Source organism: Fukomys damarensis, unplaced genomic scaffold, assembly GCF_012274545.1.
Source record: "Fukomys damarensis isolate Sample0158 unplaced genomic scaffold, DMR_v1.0_HiC HiC_scaffold_4, whole genome shotgun sequence".
NCBI classification, from domain to species: Eukaryota; Metazoa; Chordata; class Mammalia; order Rodentia; family Bathyergidae; genus Fukomys; species Fukomys damarensis.
Window position 1 is genome coordinate 59016715 of NW_022900916.1, and position 14014 is coordinate 59030728.

The window sequence follows — 14014 nt, forward strand, 5'->3', positions numbered from 1 at the left end:
TGGATTTCCACTTGTCAAAGATTAAAACTAGACCCATATCTTTCACCATGCACTAAACTAAAATCGAAGTGGATTAAAGATCTAAATATTAAAACAGAAACACTAAACTTGCTGGAAGATAAGTTAGGTAGAATTCTTTAAGATATCGGCATAGGAAAAGACTTTATGAACAAATCATCGGTAGCATGGGTACTAGCACAAAGAATCAACAATTGGGATCTTATCTTTTTAAAAAGCTTCTGCACTGCCAGAGAAATCATAAGCAGAGCTAAGAGATAAACTACAATGTGGGAAAAATTTTTTACCAGCTCTTCCTCAGACAGAGGTCTACTATCTTGAAAATATAAAGAATTCACCAAACATAAAGACCCAATTCAAAAATGGGCATCTCAAATGAACAGACATTTCTCAGACAAAGAAGTAAAAGCAGCAAATAAACATGAAAAAATGTTCGACATCACTGGTCATTCGAGAGATGCAGATGAAAACAATACTGACATTCCATCTTATCTCAGAAAGAATGGCTGCCATCAAGAAATCAACCGATAACAAATGCTGGCAGGGTTGTGGGGAGTAGGAACCCTTCTTCATTGTTGGTGGGAGTGCAGAGTGGTGCAACCACTGTGGAAATCAGTGTGGAGATACCTGAGACAACTAGGATTAGAGGTCCCATTTGATCCAGCTATTCCTCTGCTGGGTATCTTCCTAAAATAATTAAAGGGTCATACTACAGTGATATATACTCAACCTTGTTTATAGCGAGGCAGTTTGTAGTAGCTAAAATTTGGAAACAATTGTCCAATTGTCCATCGACTGGAGACTGGATAAAAAAGATATGTGCTTTTGTTTTTTAAAAAAGTGGAGTACTACTTAGCCATAAACAATGAGAAATTAGAGATATCTGTAGCTAAGTGGATGCACATTGAGGCCATACTCTTAAGTGAAATTAATAATTCACACGTGTAAATACTGAATAGTTTCTCTGATGTGAAAAACTAAAAGTGTAAGGATCAAAATGTATAATTGAGCTGGGTGTTTTTGTGCATGCCTGTAATCCCAGCACTCGGGAGGCTGAGGCAGGAGGATGGCTGTGAGTTCAAGACCAGCCTACGCTATTTAGTGAGTTCCAGGTCAGTCTCAACTACATAGTGAGACCCTGTCTCAAACCTCCCCCTCAAAAAAAAATGTATAATTGACATTGTGTAATAGGAAGAAAAGGTCTAAAAGAAAGGAAGTGGAAGTAGTAGGAGAAAGGGAAAAAGGGAAAAGAAAAAATATGCTAAAGGAAAAATATGAAATCAATGTGTTTGTAAACAGGGAAGGGTGGGCTGAGGAAGGAGGAAAAATAAGAACCAAGACAAGTCGTTTAAAGGTACAAGATCCCAATGATGAATGTAACTGTATTATATACCTAAAATGTACCAATAAAACCTAATAAAGATAAAAAACCTATTCAGTTGAGTTGACAATCATGATTAATATCCACAATAATGGTATTCTGATTATGAGAATATACAGTTTATCTTTTAGTGATACAGAAACATTTATGGATGAGACAGTCATGTCTATCATTTGCTTTTAATTAAGTCAGTGTTAGTGGGTTGGGGAAAATGAGTGAATAATGTGATGATGATTTTTTGAATGGGAAGTAGAATGTTTGATTTATATCCTGTTCTTTCAACTTGGGATATGTTTGAACATTTTTGTAATACAAAAGTTACAAAAACTTGTAAAAATTCAATGAAATTACTAATGTGAACATGCCAAGTACCTGTTCTGCATTAGACATTGATGGAGTAAATATGTGATGTTAAATGATTCAAATATAGGAAGGATGATTCCCAAATAAGATGATGCAACATAGGGACAGTTTTCAGAGGGAAGAAGAAAAGATAGATTAGATTTGCGAGGAGGTTTAGATTATATATAAAAGTAGTGTTCTTTATAAATTTGCTTTTAGCTCAGAAGAGAGAATACAGTATAGAGATTCCAAGGCAGAAAAGAATTCTGGATGATAAAAGTCTAGAAAAAAGAAAAGCATTTGTTTCTTCCTTCAATTAGTCTGTTGCTGTGCATGTTGGGTCCAACAACATTGGGATGAAGTAGCTGAAGGACTCATAAAGTTTTAGTATAGATATGTATTAAGTTCTCTTGACTTCATTCAAACTCATGTAATTCTGAAAGGCAGTTGCTGAAGATCAGCTGAGTAGGCTGCCAAGGATCCTAGAGAAGTGAGTAGAAGTTCACTAACTTGAGCCATTGAAGTTATTATCATTCCTTGAAGTCAGGACACATCATTTCAGTTTAGTGAAATACGCATCTTTCTGACAGAAAATGAGAACAACTTAGAGGGTGTGCTAATAAATGTTGCAGCTTTGATGCTCACTGGTCTCTTGGCATGATCCCTTAGAAATACTACAGTTAAATACTCCAGTTAAAGGCATTGCCCACCTTTTGAGGCCGCAAGGCAGCTGGGAAAGCCAGCTTAAAATCTTAGTTTGGAATAATATGTCTTTGCCAGCTACTCCGTCCAGTCAGTGTCAGGGAGTTCTATGCTGCGGAAAGTCTGATTGGCCAAGATAAACCAGAGAGGGCAGGAATTCATGTGGCCTTCTGAAGGCTGAGGGTGGAATCTTTCGGACTAGCTGGGGAACTTTTGAGTGAGAGTTATGTATGATTTGGAGTCTGCAGGGTGAAAGGGAGGGGAATACCTGGAGAAAACAGCATCAACAGTTTGTGGAAGGGATTGTGGATCTCACAGAGATTCTTTTTACCTCACCAAGACCGGATGGTGTGTGACCACCGCAAATCCACCTTATATCAGCATGCTGAGATCTCATTTACTATCTACTGTGGACAGTATTGAGGGGAAGAGAAGGAAGCAGAACCAGGTTCAAATCAGGATGCCAGGCTGGACTTTGTAGTTAAATGTAGACCAGCAAAAAGCATTCTGTAAACCTGTGTGCTCTGCTGATTTTTCAGGTGTGAATTTTTCCTGATTTGATTTTCATCCTAATAAAAATTTTATGTGAAATATGCCAAGTGTCCTTCTGCTAAAACAAATAGAGAATTCTTCTGCAGCTTGGGAAAGATGGAAAGGAGTTTCATTGTATCATTTGTACCAGATGTGTGGGTACTAGAGGAGTTGGCAGCTCCGGGGACCAGAGAGAGCCTGTGGAACTGAGCTAAATACGGAAAGAGAGCTTTTAGCAGACTGGGCTTTTACTGTTGCAGGTTTACACTGTGTGTGTTTTAGAAGAATTAAACATCAGTTCTATTTTATTTCGAGGTTGGCTATCAGTTTATGTCATTGATGATGATGCATAAAGAAAAATAACTTTGGATCTCAGTGTGGATGTAGGTCTCTCTCCCCCCAGTCACCCTTCTCTCCTGCTGTCTTTCCTCTCCCCCTCCCCTGCACCCTTGCTCGCCTTCTCTGTGTCTTCATAAGGTGACGGGAGAGAAATGCTGCATCATACTTCACTTTTCCCTTACCTAATCTAAAGGCCTTTTCTTACAATTAGATGTGTTTCTACGGTATTTATAATGTAGTGTGATACTCCTGTGTATGGCTGTTTTACATACTTTAACCATTCTCTATGATTGGATGTTTAGTTGTGCCCTCTGCTTTGCTGTCATAACAGCAGTGTATGCAATGCCTCTGTGTCTACATTTGTGTGTGTAACTCACATTATTTTCATAGGAGAAATTCCTAGAAGTTTCGTCATTGGGTTAAAGAGTATATTGACAATAGAAGAAAGCTCCTCATCGTTCTTGGTAGACTTCCTGTCCTGAGACTGTGTCAATATATATTTTGGGGAGATATGGAGACACACATTAAAATCGCATTTTAACAAATAGCAATATTTTAAATTAGGCATTTATGAATTTTTAATTATATTTTGACTTTTTATTGTGACAATTTTCAAAATATAGAAGCAAGCCTTTTTTTGCGGGGGGGCAGATCGAACTTGGGACCTTGTGCTTGTCAGGTAGGTGGCAGAACCACTGAGACAAATCCCTGGCCCATCAACATAGAAAATAGAATAGTACAGTGACTCCTACCTAACCAGCATATAATTTAAATTAATATTTGTCATATTAGTTTTTATATGTATACAACATTTTACCAAATTATCTCAGTGTGTCAGGTATGTAGCATCATAATTAAATACTTCTGCATGCAGCTTCAGATAATAAGTGGTTTCTTAAACGGTCTTAATACCATTGTGCATTTAATAAAATGAACAGTAACCCACTAATAACAAAATAGTCCATACTCATATTCGTAGTTATATTTTTTTCCATCCTTAGAACTGGAACGCAAAGTCAAGACTGATCCGATGAAGTGAGCTGGTATGCAGAGAGATGTTCTCAGGGGTTTCAAAGAGTCCTGGGGTGTGACTGACTGGCGGAAGAGGGCAGATGGATGAGTCATGTCTGACCTGGCTGATTCGTAGTTCTTGGGCCCTTGCCCTCACCTGCATAGGGTGAACAAGTGGTTCCGTTTCTGAGTTCCTGTCCTTCTATCTTCACTGCATGTGGTGGTGTTTCAGGGTGGTGACAAGTGGTTTTCATCTGAGGATATACAAGGAATCTGAATGGCCTTTGCATTTTGTAAGCATATGTTTAATCATATTAAAACTCCAAAAAGGGCCTGGATTTATTTAGCTTGGTGGTGCTGCCACCTGCCTCGCAAGCACAAGGACCGGAGTTTGATCCCCAGTACCAAAACAGAAAAAAATCCAGAAAAACAAAACAAAACAAAAAACCCCAAGCTTAAAAAATGTGAAAAATGGAAACAAAGTATTTGTAAACAGGGGAGGGTGAACGGGGGGGGGGGGAGAGGAGGGCAGGGGTATGGTGAAAAAAATAAGAACCAAGACATATCACGTAAAGGTACAAGATCCCAATGATAAATATAACTATCGTTTAAGTGTACCAATAAACTTAATGGGGGAAAAACTGCCCCCAAAAATAAGAGAAACAGGCTTCAGGTCACTTCAGGTGTGTCCCAAAGAAGGATTAAGTGACATTCTAAAGGCATAGTATCAGCTGGGCGTGGTGGCGCATGCCTGTAATCACAGCACTAGGGAGGCTGAGGCAGAAGGATCACTGTGAGTTGAGGACCAGCCTGGGCTACATAGTTCCAGATCAGTCTCAACTAAAAGTGAGACCCTGTCTTAAAAAACAAACAAACAAAAACAAAACAACAACAACAAAAAAAACTGTGAATACACATTTTCGGCCTGGGATTTAGCTCAGTGGTTCCGGCGCCTGCTTTGTAAGCTCAGGAACCCCAGTTTGATCCCTGGTACCAAAAAAACAAAAAGCAAATAAATAAAGGCTAGTATCTGGAGGAAATACCCTACCCACCCCACCTTGTGTTCACTGCTGCAAGGAAGCAGAGCTGCCTTATCAGTACCCTGGTCCTGTTCTTTTTATCAATCTAGGGGACAGCCTTTGACTTACTAAATCACAAAACAGACTTGTCCAGCCTGGGTAATAAGCTGGTCTTGCAAACTGAAGAAAACTTTTCTGGGTTCAAATTACAGTATTGTTATATTTCAGAGATGACTGTTTAAAAAAATCACCTTTAAACAAAAGGCCAGTAAAAGCTCTCAGTGCTCCTTTTTAACATAAACCACTAAAGTATAGATGAGGTGCACAAGTCACCATGTACAGTTGCACAGATGTTTCCAGAGAAGGTGCACCCCAGAACCAGCACCCCGGGTGCCTCTCTCTGGTAGTCCTCTAATCAGCACGCATCCTCCCAAGGAAGCCATTGTCTAACTTCTCTCACGAGGCTTCTGCTTTTCCATGTTTTAAAATATAATCGTAAAGTGTGTGTTCTTCTGCTAGCCCGCCCACCCCTGCTTCTGAACTGTAGGTTGAACCAGAACCTTGCACGCGCTAGGTGCGTGCTCCGACACTGAGTCACACTCCGGCCCCATCTGGTTTCTTTTCTTCTCTCTTTTATGAGGTGAAGTTTAAATTAAAAAGAAAACGATGACAGTATGACACACAGTGCCATCAGTCCTCTCCACAGTATCCCCCAATCGAGCTCGGAACACACATCCTATCAGTCTTGCCACATTCGGAATCAGTTTGGGAAGTCCACTTAGTGAATGTCTTTAGCTGTGCTATTGTGGCTGCCTCCGTGTTCTGAATTGATTCAAAATGTTGCACAGTATTTCATGGTTGTTTGATTTGGGGGAAGAGCCAGAAGTCGCGTGGCTCCAGATCCAGTGAGTCAGATAGATGAAGACTCACTGTAATATTGACACACCAGCCTGCCGTTCTGTCGGATGGCATTTGGCGGCGGCTTTCACCATGTTTTTGATCACACCTGGTAAAGACACTTATGAAAGAGGACTTCAGAACTGCTTCAGAAAATGGCAAGGATGAGATGTATTTGAGTGAGGGGTAGTATTTTGAAGGGAATTACTAGCTGTGGACATTCACAGGATATTTCAGTCATGCCTGGTCCATATACGGTTCATGTCTGTTGTGTATAGTTGGAGTTAGTTTATTCTTGTTGCTGTTTTTCCTTCATATGTGACTGCGGCAATCCAATTATATGTATCCTGTGACTGCTTGACATTTAACTTATTTTTAGTATTTTTGCTATTATAAATGATGTTTCAGTAGACACTTTAGCATATTTTTGGTGTCATAGGCACACAAATTTCTATTGGAGATTTACACGATTGAAATTAACAGGTCTGTGGTTTTGTGTTCTCTTCAGTTATAGTAGATACTATCTAGCAATTTTCCAAAATGGTTTACCATTTTATTCTTGTCACACCAGTGTTTGAGAATATTTGCTCTCCATTTTGCCAACATTTGTCATTCTTCATTCGTTCATGGGTGAGTGGTGATAATTCTGTTAAAATTTTATCTTGCATTTTCAGTGACTTTTATAGAGGGCAACAACTTGACAGCGATTCTAATGGTCATTTGGGGGTCATCAGAGTGATCATCAGGCATAGAAAACTTACAAGCATATATTACTATAGCAATTTTTAACCTTTCATTCACTTGAAAAATACTTACTGAACATGTTTCACTATTTGTCATATACTAGCCTGGGAATTTGAGGGTATAGGAGTGAAAGAGGCAGGAAAAAGTCCTTTCCTGACTGAGCTGTTTCTCTGGTTGTAGCAAGTTAGACACGTCATCTTGCAGGCTTGGATGCATCAATTGAAAGGGTAGTCTTGCAGCATTTCCAAGGGACTATAGGTATCAGTCCATCCTGGCATTCTCCTGTGGAGTTGAAACAATTACAGAATTCTGTTGGCCCTAGGAAGCCATGGCTGGCTCACTTGCACTGTTCCTGGGGGTGGAGCTTTTTTGGTCTAGGCTTTTCCTGGTGCACATGTGATGATTTGGTATGTGTAAAACATATGTCCTAAAGGTTAGGGAAGGAAAAAATGATTTGGTTTGTGATCCTCAAACAACCAGTGGATCATGAGAAAAACTCAAGTTGGAAATTCCTTACCTCGGACCACATACAGAAATAAAAAATTGATAACATTAAATAAAACTTAACAGTAAAAGATCAACCTGCTTTAAATAGTTGAGGAACTAGGTATCATTGTTTGACAGTGGGATGGAGAAAGACTGTTTTTTAAGCTAAGAAAAGGAATGGAAGAAATTGCAAAGGTAAGAAAATGTACAGGTTCAAGTATATAAAAATATCAATCTGGAAGAATATTTGCAACAAATATGATAGACAGAAGGCAGGGGGTGGCGGGGAGGACACGTTCAGACATTGCTGGTGGGAGTGTAAGTCGACAGTCTTGTCTGTAGGACAGTGTGATACGAAGTACCCGGAGCCTTAAAGTTCTCTCCTGTGACTCGACAGTTTATTCTTTAAGCATCTAGCCTTCAGAAACTACAGGCGTTGGGCAGATATTATACATAAAGATGGCTATCTTTGGTTCATGAAAAGAAAATATAAAAAACTGAATTAATCCCAATGTCTACTGCTAGGAAAAAAGTTAAATTGTATTTTAAAATAAATTAATCACTGTTATAAGGAAACATAACTATAACTGTTAAATCATAGAATTGTTGTAATTAGAATTGACATATCCTTTATATTTCAAGCTTGTTTTGCCTCAGAAAAATCAAAATATATTCTTCTTTTACATGTCTCAAAAGCTGAATTAAATGCTAACTAAAGAATGATAGGTTGACTGGGCTTTTTGTGTACTATTGTAAAAGAAAAAAAAAAGTTAATTGAAAACAAGCAATAAAATACTAGCACTTTCACAGGTCCTCCCCTAGGCAGTGGGGCCAGGATTTGGTAGCTGGTGCTGAAAGAAATCCTTGACTGCATCCTTGCCCTGGTGCTGTACCAGTGGTAGCTGTCCATTGGGACACAGGAATAGAAACAAACAATACTACTAATACAGAACATTTATGAAGTGCTGATTATATGTGGTGTATTGTGGTTAGTGTATTAAATGGTGATGTCATTTATTTCAGTGACACCTAATGAAGCCAGTAATACATCATTGTACCCATTTTGCAGATGAAGAATCTGAGCCCTACAAGCTTTAGTTACTTACACAAGTAACCCATTCCCTTGGTAGGAGGCACAGCCTGGGCCCAAGAGACCCCAAAGCTCATTACTTAGTCTGCATTGGGGTTGAAATGTAGAAATGACAAGTGGCTTTTAAAACAATTTTGTTTCCTAATTTCTCTCTCAGTGAGTCTGTTATTTGTGTACAAGAAGGCTATTGATTTTTGGGTGTTAACCTTGTATCCAGCTGCTCTGCTAAAAGTATCAATTAAGTATAGAAGTCTTTTGGTGGAGTTTTTTGGGTCTTCAATGAAGAGTATCATATCATCAGCAAATAGTGACAGTTTAACTTCTTACTTTCCTATCTTTATTGCTTTAATTTCTTTCTCTTGCCTAATTGCTGTGGCTAATGTTTCCAGCAACCACTATGGAAATCAATATGGAGATACCTCAAAGAGCTGGGACTAGAGGTTCCATTTGACCCAGCCATCCCTCTGCTGGGTATCTTTCCAAAAGAATTAAAAGAATCATACCACAGTGATATGTGCGCTCCCATGTTTATACTGACACAGTTTGTAATGGCTAAAACTTGGAAACAGACCATTTGCCCATCAGTTGGAAACTGGATAAAGAAGATGTGGTTTTTCTATAAAATGGAATATAAAAAAACCATTAAGAATGAGAAATTAGATTCATTCATAGGAAAATGGATAAATTTTGAGGATATACTCCTAAGTGAAACAAATAAGTCACACATGTGTAAATACCGAATAGTTTCTCTGGTGTGAATAAACTATAATAGTACATAAGATCCTAATGATATAAATGACAATGTGAAACAGGAACAAAAGGGCTAAAGGTGTAGGGAAAGTGGAAAGGGTAGGGGAAAGCTAATAAGGGAAAAGAAAAGAATATGAGAAAATGAAAAAATGGAAATGAAGTGTTTGTAAAGGGGGAGGGGAGGAGTGGTGAAGGGAGGGCAGGGACAAGGGGAAAAATGAGAATCAAGACCTGTCATGTAAAGGCACAAGATCCCAGTAATGAATGTAACTGTACTGTAGACCTAAAATGTACCAATAAACTAATAAATAAATAAATAAATAAATAAAACAATTGCGATCAGATTTGACTCTGGGGTAACGGAGGAGGGGGCATTGCTTGCTGTCCTTACACTTCACTTTGCTGTGCACCCCTGAAATTGACCCTACCAGCCCTGTTCTCATTTCTTCTCTGTCCTCCTGAACCTCATTGTTTTACCTGAGATTCTGTCCTCTGAACGATGCCACATGATCCTGTTCTGTTTCCCAGCATTTCCCACAGCCCTTGGAGCCTGCATGCTCCTGAGTCCTGAAGGGAAAGCTGTGAGGACACTGAAGAAGGGTCCTATACCACGCCTAATTTTCTGTGTGACTCTAGAGTGGAGCGTACATAAACTTGGGCAGCGGTTATACCTGCTTCCAGAAAAATTCCACAGGATGCCATGATGCTCACTCAGTTTGTTTTCCAGTTTAGTTTGTTGTCCTTTTGGCAGCTTGGGTATCTCTGGGGCTTCTATTAAAAGTAAAAAGCTAGGCAAATTAAAATTTCAGTTTGTTACTTGAGCATTCATGAAGTGAAGCAGCACACTGCAAGTGGTTCAGGCCCTCATCAAGGAGCCAGAGGGGAGACATTTAGTGTGTTTAGGGAACCAAGACAAAGAAAATATATTTGATTGGTTAAAGTAGAAAGTCCCTAGTTGAGGTCCATTTGGTGGTTTCAGTTTGGTTAAGCTTAAGGTTTGTTTCACTGTTGACAATGAGTCGGACTTGACTTTGCCTGCATAGTTACAGAGGAACCCAACAGGCTGGGTCTAGTGCCTCCCAACTAGTTGTTTTAATACTTCGTGTTGTACTCCCCCCCACAAAAAGATATTTGTGTTTTTAAATTTATATAAACCAGAGTTTGTGAGCTGCATACCTGTTGTAGAGGATCATCCACACAGCATGACAGGATGTTAAGCAGCATCCCTGCTTCTACCTATGGTAGGTACCAGTAGTCTCCCTTTTCCCCAAGTTAGGACAGTCAAAATTGTCATCTGACATTTCCAAGCAGGCTATGTTGAGGACCACTGGTATTAAGCATAAAGTTTGACAAATGTAATTAGTTTTTGTTTTTTCTTTGAAGTGATAGGAGACAGCTGCTATTGTGAAGAGTGAAATAAAATATTTGATATCTTACCCTTTGCATATTTTAAACTTTTTCACGTATTGATTCTGTGATTCTATACTTTGTAGAATCAAATATATAAAGTAACATTTCTCTTCTTTTCCTTTCTTTAAACAGTATGCAAGCATTGAAAAGAATGGTGAATTTTTTATGTCTCCCACTGACTTTGTCACTCGGTATTTGAATATTTTTGGAGAAAGCCAGCCTAATCCAAAGACTGTGGAACTGTTGAGTGGTGTGGTGGATCAGACCAAAGATGGGTATGTTTAATCCCGTTTTACATTTTTTTTTTTTTGTTCAAAACAGCTTTCTTTTGCTTTGATGATTAGGAAGTCACTGAATATTTAATTTCCATGACTTAGGAGCATTTCCTCTACCTACTAATATTAACACATTATTAACCCAACATTTCCTTCAGTGATCTTTGAAAAGTTGACTTTTTGGGCTAGTTTAGAGGTCTCTGCAGTTTCAGAAAACTATTATAACTGATGAGATGGTGTGGAGATATAAAATAATTTTTAAGTATGCTGATATTTTTCAAGGCAGTTGTAAAATTGAAGTAAATTTACACAATTTACACATGAATGAAACTTTTATATAATCTTTCCCTTTGCTTCAATCACCATTAAAATGCGACACATGATTAAATGATATGGATCTACAAACAAAATAATATGATTCCAAATCACCAAGAAAGGAATTTTTTCAATAGCTACAAGAGAGAGATTATGAAGACAATAAAATAAGACACTTTGAAAAATGCCTTTGGATTGTTTTTCCTACCATTTTTCTCTGCCTACTCCCTGGGATTTGTAAATGTTTCCTTATTTGGAAGAAGGGTCTTTGCAAATATGATTAAGAATTTTGAAATGAAGAGATTACCCTTGATTATCTGAGTGAGCCTTAGATTCCATCACAAGTTTCTATATGATCAAGGTAGAAGGAGATTTGACACAGACATAGGGAAGAGGAAGCAGTGTAACCCCTGAAGCAGAGAGTGGAGTGATGAGACCACAAGCCAAGGGATGACTGGAACTACTAGAAGTTAGAAAGAACAACGAAGGATTTCCTTTAGAGCCTTTTGAAAGAGTCTCTGACCTTGCTGACACATTGATTTTGGATTTCTGTTTCCCCAAACTGGGTTAGGGTAATTCCTGCCATGGTAAAACATCCAGTTTATGGTAATTTGCTCTATTTTTAATTGACAAAATTATATGTATGAATGATGTACAGTATATTTTGAAATATTTATGCATTGTAGAGTAGATAAATCAAGCTAACATATCTATTCATATACTTATTTTTTGTTGTGGTGAGAGCATATAAAATCTTGCTTAGCAGTTTTCAAGTATAAAATACTTTGTTATAGTCCAGGTGTTGCCCCCCCCATTTCTTAAACTTGTTCTTCCTATCTAAAATTTTGTGTTCTTTGACCTCAGTCCCTCCTCCCCTGTGCAAGCCCCTGATAATCACATTCTACTCTCTGCTTCTGTGAGTTGGACTCTTAGACTCTTCACGGAAGTGAGAGCATGTGGTATTTGTCTTTCCTTGCTTGGTTTATTTCACTGAACATAATGTCCTTTAGGTTCTGTCCATGTCACGAGTGATAGAATTTCCTTCTTTATTTAAGGCTGAATAGCAATTCTTTGTGTATATGCACCACAGTTTTTAATCCATTCATATGTTGGTGGACACTTGGGTTGGTTCCATATTTTGACTACTGTGCATAATGTAGCAGTGCACGTGCAATGCAGGTATCTCTTTGACAAACTGGCTTTATTTTCTTGTTATAACTTATAGCAGTTTTAGGAAACTAGTCCTAAAGCTATTTTCCCTGGGGAACTAGAAAGCTTATAGTTTTGAAGAATTTTCTTCAGTCAAAGACCAGTTTGATTAAGAAATAAACTCACTACTTGTACCTTTGGCTGATCTAGACATTTCTGGGGCAGTGCCCCTGCTCCAAGTGGTCTCTGTGGGAATTCAGCCCCTTCCTGAAAACTACCTTTGTGTTGGTTTGGGCTGAACTTTGGCCTGGAAAGTGAGATGTCTGTGTACTGCATGAACTTAAGGTCTCAGCATTTCAGTTAAAATGGGAATGAATCTTTGTATATTATCTATGTGTACTTTTTTATACATTGTTCACATAATTTATCTATTAAGAGCAAGGTGACAGAACATTTTTGTTTGGGGCCCTTTGAGTTTGGCAAACATATTTCTACATGTTTTTGTTATTAACTGTTGTCTCATCAGAGAGTGCTGAGGCCAAAAACTTTTCACTGGTACCTGACCTTTTCACTTGGTGAGACAAAGTGGAGTTTAGCATTAGCTGGAGGCATTGAGTGCCGGAAAGGCTGGCTACCTGTTGCAGGTACTGACCCTTACTTGTGTCGGGGCACTGGGTGACTGGAATATCTAATTGGTTTGCTAGAATCACATATAAATTTACCACACAGATTGTGCTTCAGTATCCATGGAACACTGCTTCCTGAACCCTCCACAGGATGCTGCTGATACCAAAATCTGCCAATACTTGAGTCCTCCCTAGGAAATATTGGAGTATTTGCATAAAACCTACATACATTTCCACTGTATTTTAAATTACCTCTAGATTACTTAACAAGACCTAAAGCAGTGTAAATGCTATGTGTAAATAGTTGTTATATTACAGTGATGGTGAACCTTTTAGAGACCACGTGCCCAAACTGCAACCCCAAACCCAACCCACTTATCTATCACAAGGCATCAGGACTGCATTTAAAACCTGAATTCTTAGATTTTCATTTAGAAAAAACACTCATACGTTAACATTTTTCATCTTAAAAACAATAACAGCTTTCAGTCATACAGACAGCTTTTTATTAAAAGCTAAAAGTTTGTATTTGGTGTGCTTTTGTAGAGTTAATGTGATATTTGCTGTTGTATGCACGCTGATAATCTGTCAAACCTTGGCTGTGTGACTTGACTTATGCACCACCAGAGAGGGCGCTGTGCGCTCACTGCAGCGCACGTGCCTTAGTTTCACCAGCACTGTGCATTCTATCCTGGGATTATGATAAGAAAAAGTCTGCAAATTCAGTACAAATGCAGCTTTTTTTTTTTCCCCTGAATATTTTTCATTAGAGGCTGGTTGAATCTATAGATTAGGGCCCCGTGTTTATGGAGAACCATCCTTGTATGTTTTCCATGTCAGGTGTGGCATGCCTTTGCAGTCTGTGAGAACTTGTACTCAAGAGATCAGAAGTTGGCTTTTTTTTTTTTTTTTTTTTTTTTTTTAAAGGG

At 38.5% G+C, this 14014-nt stretch overlaps 1 protein-coding gene and 1 non-coding gene across 3 annotated transcripts in view; both read left to right on the forward strand.

Moving 5' to 3' along the window:
- The window catches only part of Slc25a13 (solute carrier family 25 member 13), a 198168-nt gene that overhangs the window by 56048 nt on the left and 128106 nt on the right, over positions 1-14014 (forward strand). For both annotated transcript variants that reach the window (XM_010603394.2, XM_010603396.3), the window contains one exon: positions 10853-10995. In XM_010603394.2, coding sequence (XP_010601696.2) covers positions 10853-10995 — 143 coding nt within the window. The remainder of the gene's footprint in view (positions 1-10852; positions 10996-14014) is intronic.
- Positions 8266-8390, forward strand: LOC117284187. Its single transcript, XR_004515287.1, has one exon. It is a non-coding gene; the product is annotated as a small nucleolar RNA SNORA30/SNORA37 family (small nucleolar RNA).